A 20,548-nucleotide genomic window follows, 5' to 3' on the forward strand; every position below is an offset into this window, starting at 1 on the left:
TTTCCATACTAACCAAACATCTCTTTTTGAATTTGACAAGGAATCTTCATTATCTTTTTGACACTGTCAATTGAAAAGATCTGCTGGTGCAAACAAGAAGCCTTCAAGTTGTGAGACACTGAAAGACTGCTAGTTATCACATAAATATAGACATGGGTTCATAAAAACTGCACTGATGACTTTCTTAGGAATTAGACTGGAACTGAAACTTTAATCTAGTTCCCAAACGGTGTCTCATATATTGGCTTTTTCTGTTGCCAAAGCAGATTCTTTACCCATTTAAATACTTTCTGTCATTTCACCTCTTAAATGTCTTCAGTCTCTCTGCTTGTAGAAGGTGCTGGTCTGCTCTAACCAATTGTTGTATGAATGACCTGATCAACATGCAACGGCTAATTCAGCTTCTAGCTGAATAGATTGCTTTTCTCTTTCAGATGGTGTAATAGTTTCAACTCATTAACTTTAGTGGTTGCTGGTGCATTTCCCAAACATGTCCTTTCTGGAGCATTTTGCAGGGTCTTGCTTGTTTTTGTTTGTTTGGTTGGTGGTGGTTGTTAAACTGTTTGGCCTATTCTTATGTGACTTTTTATTATTCATGAAGGTTGAGGAGCGCTCTAAACTGAACCGCCAGAGTTCTCCTGCCCTGCAGCATAAAGTGGCTAACCGTATCTCCGACCCTTCCCTTCCACCACGCTCAGAGTCCTTTAGCAGTGGGGGTATGCAGCCAGCACGGACCCCTCCTATGCACCGCCCTGTGGAGCCTCAGGTATAACATTTAGCTTTTTGTTCAAAAAATTATTTCTTAGTATATCAGTACTGTATCAGTTATTTATTTATTTTTAGTAAAGTTATTTCTATTTCTGTTATCTTTAGTAAAAGATAAAAAGACTCCATACTATACATATATACAAGAATATCACATTTTTCATGCTTTCTTCCTCTACTTAGATGGCTCATTTGGTTCCAGTGAGATCCCATAGCTCCTCTCTGTCAGTCTCTCAGTCCTTGCATGATCAATCTGCCAAAGGCGTTTCAGCCTTTCAGGAGAGTCTGGTGTCCCATCGGCCAGAGATGCCACGGCAGAACTCCGACCCGACTTCAGAGATGCCCCCTCCGGCCCCTCGCATGGCCAGCCGCGAGGAAAAGCCTGACCGCAGTTCCCCCTGGCTAATGGAAGAAGATGTTCCTCCCAAGGTCAGAATTATACAGTAATGAACTTTTAAAGATTCACTTTTTCCTATTTTCAAGGCTTCACACCTGAAGAGATGACTTGTTTTTTGACAAACTTTTCATTTTACGCTATGATTTTTATTTTTGTATGTTCTTAAAAAGACGGTACTTATGCTTACCAAGGCTGCATTTGTTTGATTTACCACTTACAGTCATAACAGTAATGTTGTAAAAAAAATATTTTAAAAAATCTTGTTTTCTATTATTTTAGAAAGTAATTTCTTGTTTGTTTTGAGCAAAAATATTACTTTTTCAAAAAAAGTTAAATCTTACTGACCTCAAAATTCTGTATGGTAGTTTGAATGATTCATGTACAATAACATGAGACTTTGCAGTAAATAAATGATTCAAAGACTACAGTATTAATAAAATATGCAGACTGTCTTTTCTTTTTCAAGAGAACTGATTGTTGTGATCACGCTATGATCCCTCGTCTCTGACGTTTGGTCATTTGTGTGTTTGATTAAAGTTGTGCGGTACTACCCAGGTGCCTCAGCGGACTACTTCTATCTCTCCTGCTCTGGTGAGGAAGAACTCTCCTGGAAACGGAGAGTCTGGAGGGGGGCGAGCGGCCTCCCAGCTCATCGCACCAGGTCAGCTCAGCCCTCAATCAGATCACATTCTGGAGGCGTTGCTCTATGTTGGCATACTGAAGCACTGACTATATCTTGAACTCTACAGTAATCCAGACCTGAGGAGGACAGAGATGTCCCTGGATGTGGCTCTGCAGAGAACCAGCAGTAACAGCTCATCCAGCTCCAGCACGCCCAGCTCTCAGGGCGGCTCGCAACCTGGATCCAGTGAAAGGAACCAGCCCAAAGGTGAGAATGCTATGTCTTTAGTTATCTTGAGTTTCCGTGTTGAGGACAAAACAATTCTAGAATACAATTCCAAGTAAAAGAATTCTAGAAGTCCTTTTAAGCATCTCATACAACTTTGACGCCATAATATGAGTGGGCAACGTGACAAATTTTATAGCACGATAACAATATATATCACATTGTTTTATTGATATTTTGGACTTTGGGGGGTGCCATTTATTCTGATAAAGTAAAATGGTTGCACTCGATGAGCTAGACAACTCAGAATACACAACTTGGAAAATAAAATGCTGATATGACAGTAAATGAGCACAGGATGCGATTGGATATAGGCATAGGTTTAAACCAAATACCATGATTTTTATGAACAAGAAGTGTAAATGCTCTGGATATTGAGGAAAGCGTTATGTTTACATAACAGGATGGCATAGCAATTCTTGTCTCAGCCATTTGTAAGCTCTTTCTGTTGCTGTGGTCTACTAAAAGAGTCAGAGCTGAAGTGGAGAGGGAAAAGATACGGGTCTTTAGGAAGTTTTATTAATCTACTGGCATCTTCCCATTGTTTTGTCCGACTCTTATTACTAGGAAAATTGCTAGGAAAGTCATACATTACTTCTCTTGTTGTCCTTTGACTGAAAATTACAACAAAACGACACAATGATATCTCATCAGATTTTATTTTCTGAACTGTTTATTGAGAGTTTTGGTAAAAAGTGCCAGTAGCTCTCCGAGTGCAACCTTTTGTTGTTTGTTTTTGTTTTTTTGTTTTTTTTTTTTATAATAATTTTTAATCTATCAGCTGAATAGATTCTAAAAATCGCCAGACTTCTTAACTCTAGGAGTTGGATAATGAGCCTATTTCCAAAAAAAAGTGCAGTTCCTTTAAAATGGGTTGTTTTAAAATTGCAGTGCTTAAAATCGCATGTCCATCTATGCTATAGATGTAGTCCCTTGTGTGGGAAAGAGCTCCTTGTTTTGTCCTGGCTGGTCATTCTCTACGTGCTTCTATCTCGCTTCATGTCCCGTGGTGGGGTGTCAAGATCTCAGTTATCCTAATGATAAAAAAGTATTACCATAAACTAACAATAAACCTTTATTTCAACCATTATATATTGTCATATCATACAGCCCTACGCCATAACATTTTTAGTAGAACAATCCATCTGTAGTAAGTTACATGATGGTTAATTCATGTTTTGAGGGATCAAACCCAAAACATTCTAGAATCCACTAGGTTTAACCACTGCAAACCTTTATTTACAGGACAGTAGAGGCAGGATCATAACTTGATCCAGGCCTGGTTTTTTGTAGCACATCTTTTGTTACAAGCCAGTGTGAGTGTTTGTGCTGTGTTGTGACTGATGCAGACATGGCTTTCCCAGTATGCCTCAGTCTGACAGTCTCCAAAGGACTGGAGGAGCTGGCACTCGCTCAGACTTAATTCAGGTTGTTTTTGCTGGGCAGTTCCACTCTGTTCACCATGTCAGATGTGCAGTACTGGGCTCGTCCTCGAGAGATTGAGGCGGATGTATAGTATGACATGGTGGATGCATTGTTTGCTTGTTTGAATTTTTAGTAAAATCTTTTAGGTTTATATATATAGGTGCTTTAAAAACAGATAAAAGTAAACATTTTTGTTTACAATAATGGCGATAATGTCAGAGTTATCATTCTGTTTGAGAACAAGCTGACTTTTACCTCCTTGCTAATAAGAAGAATAAGGGTCAGTCGATATGGGATTTTTTACATTTGATGTCCTCCAATTTCAAACATGTGGTTACAACTTATGTTGATTTATAGGCTCTGGTAAATCAGAAGGATCTCCAGTGGCATTACAGGAGACTTCCAAACCCATTCAGGAGGAGAGCAGAGAGTTGAGCAAACCTGGTCGACCTGCGGTAAGATGCATCCCAATGGCCCTTAAATATGATCTAGCCATTCTTCTATTTCTGTCTGAATATGTACAGTGCACTACTATTTGCACCTGCTTTGTCATCTTATTTTTACCTAGCTTTTGCTAGAAGGTGCTTTTAGTTCTCTTTGGATATAGATGCGACCTCCAAACACAGTTGTAGACTAAACAACCTTCAGACCCAGAAGCTGGTTTACTGTTGGAGGCCAAATGTCCCACTGGTTGTGTTGTTCAGACTGTCATCTCTGCCATTTTTTTCACTTTTGAACGTTCATAGCTTTCAGATAAGTGATGCATTGAAATGAAAATTCTTGGCTGAAACTTTAAGCAAATTTGGCCAAGACTGATTTAAATTTGAACTTTGGAATAACATTACATTAAGTTGTGTAATTCTAGATAAATGAAAGTTACATCTATAACTACTTAAATTTGACAATTAACGTAAATGCAATGGAAGTCAATTTCTATAAAAGCACCTGTTAAAATCATAAGAGAGATTAAAATCTATTAGTTTATACATTGCCAGGGAATGACACTGGGATTAGCTACTTTGGCTCAGGCATTCCTGAGCAAAATCCTTCTTGAGGAGACTTCTCTTGAGGCATGATGAATGTTTGAACAAAGGGCTAGAGCTGTCTACATAATTAGCTGATCTACAATCTGTATTAACCAGCTATAGTTCTCTTTCTGCACGTCTCTCCTGTGTGTCCTCTCTCTGCTGTTCTTTATCTGTCTTGTCACCTGGACCTCAATCAGGGCTTGAAAGTCAGAGTAAGGGCTGGTAACATTCCCATCCATCTTTCTCTCAGTCCTTCTTAATCTAAAGGTTTGTTGGCAGAGGACTGTGGGAATTCTTTCCTGCTAATCTCAATAGCAACACTGACTTGAGAAAAGCTTGTCCTCTTTCACTCTCTCAGCTTTCTCACCAAGCTGGTTTGCCAGTGGCTTTGTCAATGGACTCTGTGTGTGGGTGTGTGTTATTCTCCCTACTTGGCTTGGATTCTCTCGCCCCATCGCAAATAACCCCAGCTTTTTGTTGGGAGCCTTGTTTCTATAGTAACTAAAGTTCAGGATGGAGCAGTTTCATGTTAGGCCTAAAGCTAGGTTTACAGGTCAAATGCAAACTGATTACAGATGACCTGTGCGTGAGACCTCCAAAGTACTCAGCAAATCATTGCAGAGAATTTCTGAATATGTGAGAATTTTACAACTGAGTGATCTTTTACTTGAGCAAACTTCTAATAAAGTTTGAGGACCTGCTGTGTTGACTGAGAATCAATTTTAAATTTTAATGACCTGAAATACCAGTGTTAGGACAGCTATATGAATTCTGCAAACTTATTTAAAATGGAGTTCTTGAAAATGGAAATCAGATTTGGAAAGCCAGAACTTATGTATGGAAGCACAGTGGCATATGTGATCCTGCACCACAAAACCCTCTTAAGTTGTTGGAGGTATATTTGTAGTTAAAGCCAAAAATACATTGTTTGAGTCAAAATTATCGATTTTGTTTTTGTATAAAAATGATTAGATATTAAATACAGATCACATTCCATGAAAATATAAAAAAAAAATTCCTACCATAAATATTTTAAAACTTCATTTTTGATTAGTAAAATGCTAATATGCTTTCATTTGGACAAATTTATAGGTGATTTTCCTCAGTATTTCAATTTTCTTTGCTCCCTCAGATTCCAGATTTTCAAATAGTTTTATCTTGGCCAAATATTGTCCCTTCCTATCAAACTATACGTCAATGAAAAGCTTATTTATTCAGCTTTCAGACAACATATAAATGTCACTTATGACTGGTTTTGTGGTCCAAGGTCACACACATGTCAGCTCACTGTCCGTGAGGCTATTGGCACCAACTAGTGTTATATTGTAATAATCCAATTAATTTTAGCGAATCCTGATTATTTCAGTAAAAATAACTGTAATTTAACAGTGGAAAAAAACTCAGCAACTGAGCTATTGTCAGCTACTGAAGATTGTCGTTTTACTGATCTAGTCATTTTATATATCTCTCTTTCTTTCTTTCTTTCTTTCTTTCAGGATCTGACTGCCCTGGCTAAAGAACTGAGGGAGTTGCGAATAGATGAAATTAACCGGCCGCCCCTTAAACTGACCGACTACTCCTCCTCCAGTGAGGACTCTGAGAGCAGCGAGGATGAGGATGGTACTGTGGGGCATGATGGCACAGTGCCAGTCAGTGACATCCCAAGGATCATGTAAGCATAAACCTTTACTGTTCTCTTGTTGCTCAAAATTAACTTTGTCTGAGCTGGGCCTTACCAATCAGGGTGCTTAAAGATTTCAACCAATTCGGTCCCTTTATCCTATTAATGTAAAATAAATATAAGTAAAATTATGTCATTTATGTAACCTTGAAGCCTAATTTTCTCATATTTGTCTCCCTCAGGCCCTCCGTTCAGGGGAATAATGAGTCTTTCACGAGCAGCCGTGATGAGTCCTTCGGCGACTCCTACAGTGATGAGTCTAAGGATGGCACTCTAAGAATGAGAGAGGTGAGACGCCGATGCCTGCCATATTAAATATTATTTAGCTCCAAAAAAAGATTTGTATCATATCTCAGTTCTCAAACATTTTTGACTTGCATTTGATGTTCTCTGTAGACCAGTGAGAGGCAGCGTTTGGGACACGGCGAGAGCAATGGTTTCGCAGGCCACGGGAACCTACCAGACCTGGTGCAGCAAAGCCACTCCCCATCAGGAACTCCAACAGGCCTCAATTCCCAGGACCTGGACTCTATGGATGAGGTAGATAAGATTTAACAATGATACATATCTGATTTTTACCCAGGCAACGCAATTTAAAACATCCCTATCTTGTCCTACCCTCTTATTCCTCCACTATAACTAGAATTAAAATTATACTAAAGAGTCTAAAAATGTGAGTTAAACACTTTGCTTTGCTACACACTCCTATTATTTTTCATAACTCTGTGACAGACATTATTTACTGAGTGAAAGTCAAAAATTCCCTGCTGCGTCACAGAACTCATTTTTTCTGAACCATCTATTATCTAAACAGCAGGAGCTGTGCTGTTGTATTTTTAGCCTCAACTCCAGACTGAATGCCTGCTATTAAATAATTTTACTGGAGCTGATATGGTTCATTTGTTATTTTTGTAGTTTGGTCATGGAGGTGGTTCGAAAGCTTCTTTCACTCCTTTTGTGGACCCACGTGTGTATCAGACCTCCCCCACAGACGACAACGATGAGAGCTCAGCGGCCGGTAAATATACAAATCGGAAACAAACACATCATGTTATCACCGCCTGCAACACTGTACAAAAGAACATTTTATGGAAAGCAATTTAGATACGACATTTTGGATGAAATGGGTTTTAGAATAGGTTTAATCTGGGCACTGAATGAATCCTGCCGGGTTTGGTTCTTGTTCAAACATCCATTTATAAACGAAATGTTTCCTCTTTCATATCATTTAATGTGTTTTCTTGTCTTCTCACCTCTGCAGCTTTGTTTGCTAATGAGCTGTTGCGTCAGGAACAGGCCAAACTGAACGAGGCTCGCAAGATCTCCGTGGTCAATGTCAACCCCACCAACATCAGACCTCACAGCGATACGCCAGAGATCCGCAAATACAAGAAGCGCTTCAACTCAGAGATCCTGTGTGCTGCTCTTTGGGGTAAATCACCCTCTCTTTGATTTTAGCCTTTTTGGTTTTTAATTTCTATTCTCGCATACATTCTTCATTTAGAATTCTGACAAGGCTTGTGTTGGTTTTTCAGGTGTGAACCTTTTGGTGGGCACTGAGAATGGTCTAATGTTGCTGGACCGCAGCGGTCAGGGCAAGGTGTATAACCTCATCACTCGCCGGCGCTTCCAACAGATGGACGTGCTAGAGGGTCTAAACGTCCTGGTCACCATATCAGGTTTGTCCTACTACAAAAATGGCTAGACAAGGGCATCAAAGTTGACGTTTGCAGTCAGATGAAATCGGAGTCACATTTATAAGTATACACTGAATAAAAAGTGTTGAATCAAAGCCTGAAGGCAGCTCTGTGTCTTTTGGGGATACATTTCATGTTTTATTAACCTGTCAGCCTTGTCATTGGTGTTTGCAGGAAAGAAAAACAAGCTACGTGTCTACTACTTGTCATGGCTGAGAAACAGGATACTGCACAACGATCCAGAGGTAGAGAAGAAACAGGGCTGGATCACTGTTGGGGATCTGGAAGGCTGTATTCACTATAAAGTTGGTAAGTCATCCATTTCAGCTGGAGTTGTCACAAAAGTACAAAAGTATAGACATCAGTCCCAGTGAAATTTCGCAGTACTCAATACCTAGTAGGATGCCAGCATCTTGTACAGTGACAACTAATATTCAGATAAAACTCTAGTATTTAAGTATATAAAGTGCATTCCCACTGTGGCATATAGTTTTCAAAATATTAAATCCAGTAATATAGAATAAAATAGTTCATGTGTTTTCTGTTTAGTTATCAGTATTGTTTCTTCCTAAATATCGGTGACTTCATATTATCAATAAAATGAAAATAACATCAAATGTTACTTTTATTTTATTATTTATGTTTTATAAACAACATTCAGAATAAAATAGATAATAGCAGCTTCATGGAATTCAACTGTTTTGTATTATTTATATTCTATTTTGTTAGCAATATTAAAAAAAAATCAAACAGCATAGATATTAGCTCCCTTTTCTGAGTGTGCAAGTTATTGGGGTTGAAAGATGATGGCTTTCCTGTTAGAGCGGAGGTGGTTGAGTAGGCTAATGGAGATCTCTGATGTTAATCGAGAGGATTGGCATTCAGCTCGCCTCTAACAGCGTGGAGAGTGGCAGCGGGAGATAGTCCGCTTCCTTGCTTGAATGTGACAGACTGCCACTGGGAGCTGCAGGTAACCGAAAGCATGATTTACTTTGTTTTCAGTGAAATACGAGAGAATCAAATTCCTGGTGATCGCACTGAAGAGCTCTGTGGAGATTTATGCATGGGCCCCCAAGCCGTACCACAAATTCATGGCTTTCAAGGTACGACGGTGTAACAAGATTTCCTCAGCTTTCAAATGCTCTCTGTATTTCTTTCTCGCTACTTAACTAACATGTAATAATATAATTTGTCAATGAAAGAAAATGCCTTTAAGGTTTGCATTCATTAATTGCCCGTTTAACCAGTTCCCTAGACTCTGCATTCATTTCTGTATCTGTCTCTCTTTGTTTCTGGCAGTCGTTCACAGAACTGCAGCACAGGCCTCAGCTGGTGGACCTGACTGTAGAAGAGGGTCAGAGGTTAAAGGTCATCTATGGCTCTAGTGTGGGCTTTCACGTCATAGATGTGGATTCTGGAAACCCTTATGATATCTACATACCATCACATGTAAGTGGTGGATTTTTATATTACCCTCATAGAAATGCTGGATCCATTTTTGTTGCTAATGAATTTGCTATACAAATCTATTTATAACCACAAATTAAATCAGAAACAGTGCAGATGTTTGGTTTTAATCTGTGGTACTAGGTTGTGGTTTGGTGTCTGCAGAAATTGAGTTAGTTAGTGCTTCTGGGTAAGGGAGCCGTTCATGAGCAACATCCTCTTGATTGGTTGAGGGGTTCCCTTGGCAGTGTTGCTCTTGGGGGTTGTAGTCTAATTTTAGTGAAATAACGTGTGCCTCGACACATTATGTTCCCTTCACAGCACTTGAAAGCGTGAAAAGTGTAAAGATGATTTCAGGATTTTTGTTCCTGAATACAATACTATAGAAATTGCAAAATTAAAGTGTGATCATCAGACAGTTTTTTCTTAAAAAAACATTTAAGAAAAGATACTAACAGCGAAAGAGGAAGATAATGGTGGCTTTAAGATTTAAATGAGGATTTATTTAGTCTTAAAAGCCATGATGATGATGATGGGTAGATACAGTAATATGTAATAAAACAGTATGTATATAATGGTAAGTCATAGCCACCAAAATGCAATTATAAAGGCGCTTTAATAAGCTTTTTGTATGAAATACCACTCACACTTTATTTAAGGTCCAATTATCAGTATTGTCCTCCAAAAACTGTGGATTAATAGTAAGTAAGGTAGTTGATGAATTTAGGTATTGGGCAATTGGGATGTAGGATATGATCATGCAGAATGTGCTTTTTAAGTATTAATAAACAGCCAATAGTAGTATTTAATAGTGAGAATTGGTGGCTAAAGTGTTACCAAAAACTACTATTCCGTAGATTCCCTTTCGTAAACAATGGTTCCTTGAATGAACAAATGTAAATTGAATGCATCCATTGGTCTCTTTAAGCATCTCTTCTTATTTCTCTTAGATCCAGAGCAGTGTGACCCCTCATGCCATCGTGGTGCTTCCAAAGACTGATGGCATGGAGATGCTGCTGTGTTATGAAGATGAGGGTGTTTACGTGAACACCTACGGCAGAATCACCAAGGATGTGGTCTTACAGTGGGGAGAGATGCCCACCTCTGTTGGTGAGTCTGTGTTTTGATACCCCTTACTAGCTGTACAAGAAACATACTGGCTAGAGAATGACTTCTATTCTAGTTGTCAAATATTTATCTTTAGGGGATTCTTACAAAAACAGCATATTTTGCTGTATTGACTAATATTAGCATGATTCCACAGTGGCAGTGATTTCCGATTGGCCTCTACAGCAGTGTCTGTTTATGTTAGCTGCCAGCGCATGGGTAGAGCTTGAGGGATGCGAGGCCAACAGAAGTGCATGAAAACAACAAAGGGCTGCCACACATCCTCTGCTTTGTGGGAGGAGATAAAAGTAGTTCAAACAGAGTTCAAAAGCTTTCGAACTTGGCTTCAACTTCTGTGTTTTAAGAAGTATGAATGTGGTTATGTGTGTGTGAGCTGGTCTGAGTAACACGTTAGCTGGAAGATTTAGGGCTCTTGGCAAGCTTTATAATATATAATAATCAATGGGGGAGTGTTTGGGCAAAGCTCCTTATATTTGGCAGGCTGTTATGATTATTAGAGCTTGCGTACAGAATTATTCATTTTTTTGGGGCGATTTTTATGCATTGCTTGCTGTTCTTCAGCATGGCTTATAAAAAAGATGTCAAGAAAGGCATTTAGACATCATACACAAAGATCTGCCCTTTCAAAATAAGACACGATCAAGTTGCGTAAGCAAATCAATAGGCCATACTAGATTTTAATTATTATGAGTTTTTAAAAAACATTCTATTTTTGTTTTTTGAACTATGGTACTGTACTTTTGTTTTTGGCAATGAAGATTTCCATGCACGAAAACTTAACAACATTTTCTGTTTTGCAGCATATATCCACTCCAACCAGATCATGGGCTGGGGAGAGAAAGCCATTGAGATCCGCTCTGTTGAAACGGGCCACCTGGATGGTGTTTTCATGCACAAGCGAGCTCAGAGACTTAAGTTCCTCTGTGAGAGGAACGACAAGGTTGGACTTAAAACATTATAGATCTTTACCACCTATGTAATTGTTCATCTAAAGTAGCTCAGACCATTTTGGAGACGTTTATATGCTTTTCTTTTCTTGTTTTTGCAGGTGTTCTTCGCCTCTGTCCGATCAGGCGGCAGCAGTCAAGTTTTCTTCATGACACTGAACAGGAACTCTTTGATGAACTGGTGAAGCTCCTGCAGACCAAACACTGTGGAGTCTTTTTCCTGTCAGAATTGCATCTGTGAGCGCACGGTACATTGACACTTTGGTCTGAAAAAGATTTTAAAAAATATTAGAGACTCTTGAGGAGTGAGCTTGGAGACATGGGTCCGTCCCGTAGGTAGAGCTCTGGCTCTCTGCACACGGCTCATGGAGGTGCAGTATCTGACGTCACCTGCAGTGGCACGCAGCTCCCAGAAGAGGGGGCTGATTAACTTGAACTTGGTTTTAGACCTTATTTGTGGCCTCTGGTAAAGCCTGTTCTTTTAGGGTCCTCCCCTTTACGTTCCCGTCCTTGGTTTCCAATTGGTTTTGATCGACTTTTCCCTCAGTTTCCAATGAATTTTAGTCAGTTGCATGATTGTAAAGAATCGGACAATATTTAAAAGATAACAAACGTGGGGATTACATTAGCAAGCACTCAGGCTAAGACCGAGCTTTAGTCTCTTGATGTTTCACTTTAAAATATTGGCGAACACTTCCGCCAGTTTCACAAATATCCGCGATGCCCGTTTTTTGGTCCGATTTCTCAAAAGAGAACGACATGCTCAAAAGAAACAAATAACACTGGTGCTCATTTGTATATTGTCAACAAGATCCATATACTGTACATTTATCCAAAGTACTGTATCTCAAAGTATAGCTGAGTTTGTTTTATAGCTTTGAGGTTGGAAATACGGAGCCGAACGGATCACGAACGCATCTTTAAGTTGCATACCATGCTTTGAATTCTTTCTCTGGTCCTTTTTTGGAATGTTTGAAACCTAAAGGAACAGAAGCACGAAAGTTGACTGAGTGAAATCTAGTCATACGTGGAAGAAAACGGTCCTCCTCACTGGTTGCATGTTTGTGTAGACACTGGATCAGATGTTGTGTGATGTGTATGTCAGAGCAACATGATATCTGAGATCAAAAAGAAAAAAAAATTACAAATAGAAAGAAAAAGGATAAAAGATAAAAGCACCTGTATTTCAGTGACGACTGAGAGTTGGTGATGACTTTATTTAGATTACATTATAGTGCCTAGCACAAATTAACCTGTGTGAAATCAATCTTTAGAGGCACTTTGATTTTCTATTTTTGCATCTTGTATTCTTACGCCATGACTGTTGTTTTTGAGCCATCTTTTGTAGGCTGTAAGTCTCGCTTCTCAGCATTTCGAAGGATTCAGCATTGTTATATTAAGCTTCTTACTTTTATTTTGTCACAATGTTTAATCAGTCAAATGGCGCTCAAAACATTCCAAAAAGGGAAAAGGGTCTTCACAATTATGTCTCTTGGACAAAAATATCACAAATTTTGAAACTTCTTGGTACAAATGTTGGTACAGAACTACTACAATAAGTCAACAGATATTAACCATAATGTATTGTTTTTGTATTGTTCATTAGATCTTTTTTTTTTTTTTTTTTTTTTTTTTTTTTTTTAGTTTACTTTACTTCTTACTCTACTTCTGTTTTGTTTTATATGTTTGCCTGGGTCTTCAGTTCAACGCTTTAGATGTTCTCAAGTAAGTCACTTGATGTTTGCACACTATATAGATATTTATATTTCTTTCACATCTCTTACATAGCAAAAGAAGATATTTTAATGGTGAGGGAATGAAAGGTTTTTAGCAATAATGTCCTGCTGATGTATGTATGTATGCTGTGTGAAACACTGTGTTCGGCCAGTGCTGGGGAAGAACCTCACTGAGCTCTTTTAATTAACTACTTTATTTGACACTCAAGAATGGTTACTTAATGTTTCTGTCTTAATACGTTTTTAATGATCGTCGAAGCTGTAAACAAGATCCTTGTTTCTTTTACGGTGATAGAAGCACTATGTCCTCCTTTTTTTGGTTTGTTTTTTTATTTTATGATAAGAAAAAATAAACAAATAAGTACCTTTTCTGGCTTGTGTTAGTGTCCCTCACTGTAGTGAATCTTTTCCAAAGCTCATGAAAGCACCAGTATCTGAGCGCAGAGAACTTTGCTCTGATAGGTGTAATACATTAACTCTTCTTGCTCAAGCACGTAACATCTTATCCAGCCTCTTTGTTATGCTAAACAAAAAAAAAAAAAAGCAGCACCAATCCAGCAATGCTGATACCTGACATTTTTCGATATCTGCGTTTATAAACGTGTATTAGTATACCTTGAAGTGCAATATCTATCATTTTGGCCACACAAAAAAAGGGAAAGAATAGTCTGGTATTCAATAGGAAGATGATTTTCCAGAAGCAGCAGCAGCACATAAACAGCGCTGATACATGGACATCATTAGCGGATCAGGGCAGAAGGTCTTCAGCACAGCACACGTGTGCAGCATGATCCTGCTGTGACAGGATTGATCATTTACTGACTATTGGGAAAGCAGCAGAGAACCTTGGAGCCACTATTAAACCCCAAGAGCGGCTTTTGCTGACACTTCGTCCAAAATGGAGAAGGTAATTCATTTAATCTTTCTTCATGAATTCATATGGATAATGAAAATGCAGTGTGATCTGCATCTGAATGATAAGTAATAGTTTAAAAATGCTGAAGGGTGTGAAAAAGTCTTATTGGTACGACTGACGTTTTAGCTTTGCATGTTTGATCTAAATGTCATTTTGTGTGTGTGTGTGTGTGTGGTTAAGAGCAGAGATTATATGACAACAAAATAGTGAATGCAGGTGTTTAATAGCATTACTGTGATTTTTTTGGGGGGAGATAAACATCCATTTAGTTGTAAATTGACTAATGATTAACCAAAATGACCAGAAGAGATATTTTTATTATGTGTATGGAAAAACTATTTTAATAGTTTAAGAAATACAACAGTTAAAGTGTCTGTTCTGTTTGTATGACTGCTTGTTTGCATAACTGCATATTTACGCAAGCAAACTATGTGTATGTGTATGTAATTGAGTTAATTATCTACTATAGTAACAGCAATAACAACACGCAATGTTATGGACACTCCTAAATTAGTATTACTGAGATTTTCAGATCAAGGGCTTTAGTTCTGTTTACTACTCATGTAGTGGACTGCACAAAATGCATCTAATTATATTTCAGGTATTTTAAAACATTAATTGTACAGTTGCATAATTTAAATGAAAGAGAGTTAATCCAGGCAGGCCCTATTATTATGATCATTGATCTTGGATGTTTGGTCACACAGAAAATATTTTATTATTCATTTTTCAAAAATTGTTTCATTTAAAGAGCATATTTGATTTTGGATATGTATTGTTTTTTTGTGCATTTTTTTGTGCTTAATTATATAATTAAGAGGAAAACATGTTATCGGGCATTGCATGTTTTGCAGATTTTGTTTGTATTGCTCATTTCTATTGTCACATTCTGAACTGATCAAGAGTAATGTATACTAAATGAACTTCTATGTTGACGGTTTTTGCAGGTTTTTAGTTAAAAATTAAGACTTTTTAATTGTCAAGTCAAGAAAATTGAAGGAACAGACAGGAAGAAAAGGTTAAATAACAAAAAATCTTGTATAAGCAATGTTTACTAAAGCCTAAAAATAACTTCCAACATTTTTTTTAAATATTCGCTCACGCTTTTTTTGTAAGGCGATTTCCTCGCTCTTAACAAAACATTAATTGTGACTTAATTTGCTGCTTATTAAGAGTAAGTTAAGTGTAGATATTAGAGGTAAGGATGCAGAATATGATCGTGCAGAATTTGTGCTTTGTAAGCGTTAACAAACAGCCAACATGCAATAATAGGATACAAGCATAATGGGCTAATAAGCAACTAGTTAATGAGAACCGGTCCCTATACCAAAGCATACATTTTCATGAATCAAAATAGATTTGCTTGAAGTAAAATGACACAAGGCTTGTTTTATGAGACATTGATCTGATTTTTACAAGAACACAGAAAAATCTACTTAAATTCAAATGGAAAACAGGTTTTATATTTTGCACTAACAAGTGTTAACAGTTTATTCTTCTTTTATAAGCATACACTCACTTTATTTTGCACAGTTTCAAAAAACAAGACTTAATATGTTCAGTTTGCGTTTACTGTGAATTGATCTTGATTTAAGAATGCTGAGATATTTGTATCAGATGCGAAACCTTGCTTGCAACATTTAATGCTGCAATTTTATGAATTACAGTCTTTATGCACAGATTTAATTGATTTGTGGAAGATTCAAATAAAGATGTTTTTTAAGAGCCCTCGTGTTTTTCCCGTCTCGCAGCAGTTAACAGGCACGCTCGCTCTGGCGGTGTTCACAGCTGCGCTTGGCTCTCTGCAGATGGGATACAGCCTGGGCGTCATCAACGCCCCACAGAAGGTCAGCCATCACACTCATAGCTGCATTCAGAGCCAGCGTGATATGGAGTTATCTCTTTGAGATTATATCTTCAAAGAAAGGGCTATTGTTCATCATCATTATTGGAAAGGCATTTGACATGGCATTATGCCATTTGTGTTGTAGGTCATTGAAAGGCACTATGCGAGATCTCTGGGTGTCTTTAATAAAGAACCAGGAGGAAACGACACAGAACATGAAGAACCCACTGATGCTTCTGTGGTCATGTACAGTTCCTTGTCGGTGGCTGCCTTCTCCATGGGAGGCATGGTGTCGTCCTTTCTAGTGAGCTTTGTTGGCGACTTCCGTGGAAGGTGGAGTATTCGTGAACTTGTAAATTATCATTTTTGATGAGATAAAAGGGAAACTGATGAATAGTTTCTTGAAAGAATAAAGTTTTCTATGTTCAAATTCAGTGGAATGTGAATCATATTTGTGGTCCTATCTGTATAATATTGGTTCACAGGATCAAAGGTATGCTGTATATAAATGTTCTGGCTATAACAGCTGGGCTGCTAATGGGACTGTGTAAGATGGGCACACCTTACCTCATGGTGATAGCAGGACGTGCAATCATGGGACTGTACTGTGGTAAGACAGAACCGTGCCTCCATTTTCATGGTATCTTGAGAGAAACACACACAAATAAATTATGGTATGGTACCATTACCCATTTAACAGCATTTTTAGTTTTTTTACCATCAAAATCAAATTCATCCGCTATAATACATACAACTTACATATTAGACATTTATGTAATTAATTTCTTCAATTTTATTACATTGCACTGTTACATGTTTATGCAATATATTTTGACTTCACACCGGTTCATACATCACATGTGTTACAGGTCTGTCGTCTGGCCTGGTGCCACTGTACATCGGAGAGATTTCTCCAGTGAAGTACAGAGGTGCTATGGGAGCCCTTCACCAGTTCGCTGTTGTAATAGGCATCCTTATTAGTCAAGTGAGTGCCACTTTCATAATACATCTAATCCAGGCTGAAACATTCACAGCGGGAACTGAATATTTCATTTCATTATATTAACATAACCATAAATAGGAAATCTGCTTTACAATCAGTTGTAAAAATAGTGATTAAAATAGGGAAATATGAGATGTACATGAGGACAAAGGTCATACGATCTGCACTTTGTTGTTCTTTCAAATTGTTTGATTCTTTTTTTAGTAAGTCTATTTCAGTTCTTGCAGGTGTCCTTGTTATCTACAGGTCATCGGTCTGGATTTCCTGCTAGGAAATGATAACTTGTGGCACGTGTTGCTGGGTCTTTCTGGAGCTCCTGCCATCCTACAGAGTCTGTTGCTGCTTGTGTGTCCAGAAAGTCCTCGATACCTCTACATCAGACTAGGCAAAGTGGAAGAGGCGTGCAAGAGTATGTGCCAAAGCCTTCTCACTCATTACTTTTGGACAATGTATGTTTAAACATGCTTTAATAGGTCTTTAATGAGAATCTAGCCAGAATGTATAGAGAATAAAGTACTAATGTTAAAATAAAATAATAAAAAAACTAAAAGAATAACGCTTTGCGAGATGTGGGATTCAAGTCCATATTGTGAGAATAAGGAAAGCAGTATTAAAGTAAAGTGGAGCTGTCCACTGGCTGCCTTTACAGATTGCTCAAAACAGGCAATTTCCTGAATGTCCGCCTGGTTCTTTCTCCTTAATAAATTAAATTTCCTTCAGTTCACTGGATTCTGAAGATAACTCTTTAGCTGATTTGTCAAAAGAATTTCTTTGTTAGTAAATATCAACACTTTCTAGTAGATCTAAATCCTCCGTATACATTTTCTGCATTGATGAAGCCTTTATATGTTTGTAATCTCTAAAATTATTCTTGCAAAATTCCATATTTATTCTCATACTTTTATTCCTTTTGTTCCAGCAACATTGACATTATTCTCAAAACAGTGATTTTATTTGTAAAACAACGTAATTTATCTCGTAACCTTATGACTTAATTTAGTTTTTTTTTTTTTTTTTTTTTTACATTACAACCTCATTTTTATAACTTCACAGTTTTATTCTTGCAACATTGACATTATTTTGGTAGCATTATAAATATTTTTTTTTTTACTAGTCCAATGTATTCTTGCAAAGTTACAGCTTCATTTCTGTAACATTAAGTAAGACCATATTAGAACATTTTCTTTTTTTCCTCATGGCCAATTTGTATGTGTTTTACGAAGCTGTGAATTCGTACAACCTCACGATTTCGTCCGATTTCACTGAGGGGTAGGTTTAGGGATGGTCATTCGTATGAATTTTGCACCTCGTAAATTACATATGATTTTTTTCCAAATCATACGAATTCTCATGAGGTTGCACGAATCAGCCAAGAACAAACACAATCAATATATTATCATCCACACCAACGGACTTTAAAGTTGAATGCATTTTGATGGGCTATCAATGTTTTTGCTCGAAGGTAAACTGTTCTAAAAGTGATTCCAAAAGTATTGTTCCTCTTTGTCATAACTGTTATAGTTGTGATTGTTACAAAGTTGTAAAAATCGCTCTAATCTAAGATTTCGCTCTAGTTTCTGAGACTAGAGCGGTTTTGAAAATTCTAAATTTCCTTGACAAAATAATGATTCCCAGTTCTTCTTTCTGGTAGGTCTGAAAAGGCTCAAGGGAGATTACGACAACTCAAAGACTTAGCAGAGATGCAGGCAGAGAAAGAGGAGGCCATGAAGGAGGCTCATATGTCCATCCTGCGGCTGCTCCGTTCCTCTGTGTACCGCCAGCAGCTCTTCGTGGCCCTGATGATGCATTTATCCCAGCAGTTCTCTGGGATCAACGCTGTATGCTCAATCTACCTTTATACTCCCATTATATTGAAAAAAAAAATTTGATTGACATTTTATGGACCACATTACTATTAGAGCACTGTAATATTTGATCTTCTCTTTGTTGTTTTTTCTAGATCTTTTATTACTCTACTTCGATCTTCCGGTCTGCAGGGGTCGGTCAGCCTGTGTATGCCACTATTGGAGTGGGAGTTATAAACATCATTTTCACCCTCGTGTCGGTAAACAGACACTAATTTAAAGGCAAACACTGGCTGCTGAGGAACAGGCTCTCGTTTCTTAGAAACAGTGTTGAGTGCTTTTGCCTCTCGGGTTTTACTTTCCCTTAATGCTTTTTGACAATATCTCGAAACTGATATTGTAGATATTTCCATTCAGATCATGTTTCTTTAGACAACAGATTGCAACTGCTGTAAAGCAGAGCAGCTTTAATTAGCACCGTGATCAAAATGTGTCACTTATATAGGTTCGATTTTTACAAACTTTTATCATCAATCATGCCCATGTTTAACACATCGTCTCACTTTGAATCTTGCAAACATATGAAGTTATAATAATGCCACGTAGGTCTGCCTGGTGAGATGAAGCCCGTCTTCTCTCAGTTCACAGAGCTGGACAGCAGCCATTTGTTATCTGGGACTTTTCAATGTTTATCTCTGCTAGTTCAAGGGCAACCTGCAAGTGAAAACAGTTTTGAGTAATGAGTCAAGAGCTGCTCTAAATCAAATAATCCATTCAGAACAAGTTTTGATGAATCTGGTGCATGAAAGCGCAATACTTTAGACTAGACTAAGAACAAAAGAATTTTCTGATTTTACTCAAGTATGTTTTAGCTTTAAAGAACTGAATAACTTTGTAAACTTAAACTTTGTAAACGCGAGATGAAGACTGCAGACAGGTAAAAAAGTAAAATACACAAAAGTATCGATACTGTTCATTTTACCAGCAGCTTTTCATAATGGGACGAGCCAAAAGTCTGGTGGTGATGTAAACATGAAAAATAAAATAATATTACTAATAGTAATAAATAAAATAAATATTAATATTTAAAAAATAAAAATACCCACCAAACTACTACAAAAAAACAATACAATTTCTAATAAAATAATACAGTTTCTATATTTAGTGAATTCATTTTAATAATAAAATATTACAATTCACAATATGATAATAATAATATAAAATATATAATAAAATAGTTATGAATACTTTTAATACTAAATATACAGCAAACCGCAAGAAAAAAAAATTAATAATAATAAAATTGTTAAATATTTCTGTATTTACAGTGAATTCAGGTTAAGTGGGACATTTTCCAATTTCAAAATTTCAAAACCCAAATTCTCTCCTAAATAGTGTGTCCAGCAGTTCATGGCCGCTAGATGTCAGTATATTTTTAAAAATTTCACCTTCGAAAAGCCTTGAAGCATACTGGCAATTGTAGATAACTCTTGTCATTCTTGAACAGCCCTGTTCATTGATGTTGTAGGTGATCGTGGTGGACAGAGCGGGCAGACGGACTCTCACTTTGGTTGGATTGGGAGGAATGTGCTGCTGTGCTGTGGCCATGACAGTGGGCCTGGCTTTTCAGGTTTGAGCTGCGTTTTTTAATATAAAGAAAATAATGAAGTAAACGTAAGTCTGTGGAATGTATTTGTTTAATGTCCCACTTTTCACTCGGCTTCTTAGGATGTTTACTCGTGGATGAGCTACCTCAGCATGGCAGCCATATTCCTATTCGTGTCGTTTTTTGAGATCGGGCCCGGACCAATCCCATGGTTC

At 37.6% G+C, this 20,548-nt stretch overlaps 2 protein-coding genes across 2 annotated transcripts in view; both read left to right on the plus strand.

The window, feature by feature from the left end:
* Positions 1 to 13,527, plus strand: part of tnika (TRAF2 and NCK interacting kinase a) — a 78,737-nt gene extending 65,210 nt beyond the window's left edge. Inside the window, exons 16-32 of the mRNA XM_043262740.1 lie at positions 602 to 766; positions 949 to 1,194; positions 1,718 to 1,821; positions 1,909 to 2,051; positions 3,852 to 3,949; positions 6,019 to 6,194; positions 6,386 to 6,491; positions 6,600 to 6,743; positions 7,119 to 7,221; positions 7,465 to 7,635; positions 7,739 to 7,882; positions 8,075 to 8,209; positions 8,903 to 9,003; positions 9,200 to 9,349; positions 10,297 to 10,456; positions 11,275 to 11,414; positions 11,523 to 13,527. Of these exons, the coding sequence (XP_043118675.1) occupies positions 602 to 766; positions 949 to 1,194; positions 1,718 to 1,821; positions 1,909 to 2,051; positions 3,852 to 3,949; positions 6,019 to 6,194; positions 6,386 to 6,491; positions 6,600 to 6,743; positions 7,119 to 7,221; positions 7,465 to 7,635; positions 7,739 to 7,882; positions 8,075 to 8,209; positions 8,903 to 9,003; positions 9,200 to 9,349; positions 10,297 to 10,456; positions 11,275 to 11,414; positions 11,523 to 11,606 (2,370 nt within the window). The 3' untranslated portion in view covers positions 11,607 to 13,527. The remainder of the gene's footprint in view (positions 1 to 601; positions 767 to 948; positions 1,195 to 1,717; positions 1,822 to 1,908; positions 2,052 to 3,851; positions 3,950 to 6,018; positions 6,195 to 6,385; positions 6,492 to 6,599; positions 6,744 to 7,118; positions 7,222 to 7,464; positions 7,636 to 7,738; positions 7,883 to 8,074; positions 8,210 to 8,902; positions 9,004 to 9,199; positions 9,350 to 10,296; positions 10,457 to 11,274; positions 11,415 to 11,522) is intronic.
* Positions 13,528 to 13,904: 377 nt separating this feature from the next.
* Positions 13,905 to 20,548, plus strand: part of slc2a2 (solute carrier family 2 member 2) — a 7,807-nt gene continuing 1,163 nt past the window's right edge. Inside the window, 11 exon segments of the mRNA XM_043219734.1 lie at positions 13,905 to 14,064; positions 15,825 to 15,920; positions 16,065 to 16,252; positions 16,405 to 16,529; positions 16,789 to 16,904; positions 17,169 to 17,331; positions 18,574 to 18,603; positions 18,606 to 18,760; positions 18,883 to 18,987; positions 20,256 to 20,357; positions 20,456 to 20,548. The exon segment at positions 20,456 to 20,548 is cut by the window's right edge and continues 111 nt beyond it. Coding sequence (XP_043075669.1) covers positions 14,056 to 14,064; positions 15,825 to 15,920; positions 16,065 to 16,252; positions 16,405 to 16,529; positions 16,789 to 16,904; positions 17,169 to 17,331; positions 18,574 to 18,603; positions 18,606 to 18,760; positions 18,883 to 18,987; positions 20,256 to 20,357; positions 20,456 to 20,548 — 1,182 coding nt within the window. The 5' untranslated portion in view covers positions 13,905 to 14,055.

The sequence above is a fragment of the Puntigrus tetrazona genome, chromosome 2 (genome assembly GCF_018831695.1).
Source record: "Puntigrus tetrazona isolate hp1 chromosome 2, ASM1883169v1, whole genome shotgun sequence".
Lineage (NCBI taxonomy): Eukaryota > Metazoa > Chordata > Actinopteri > Cypriniformes > Cyprinidae > Puntigrus > Puntigrus tetrazona.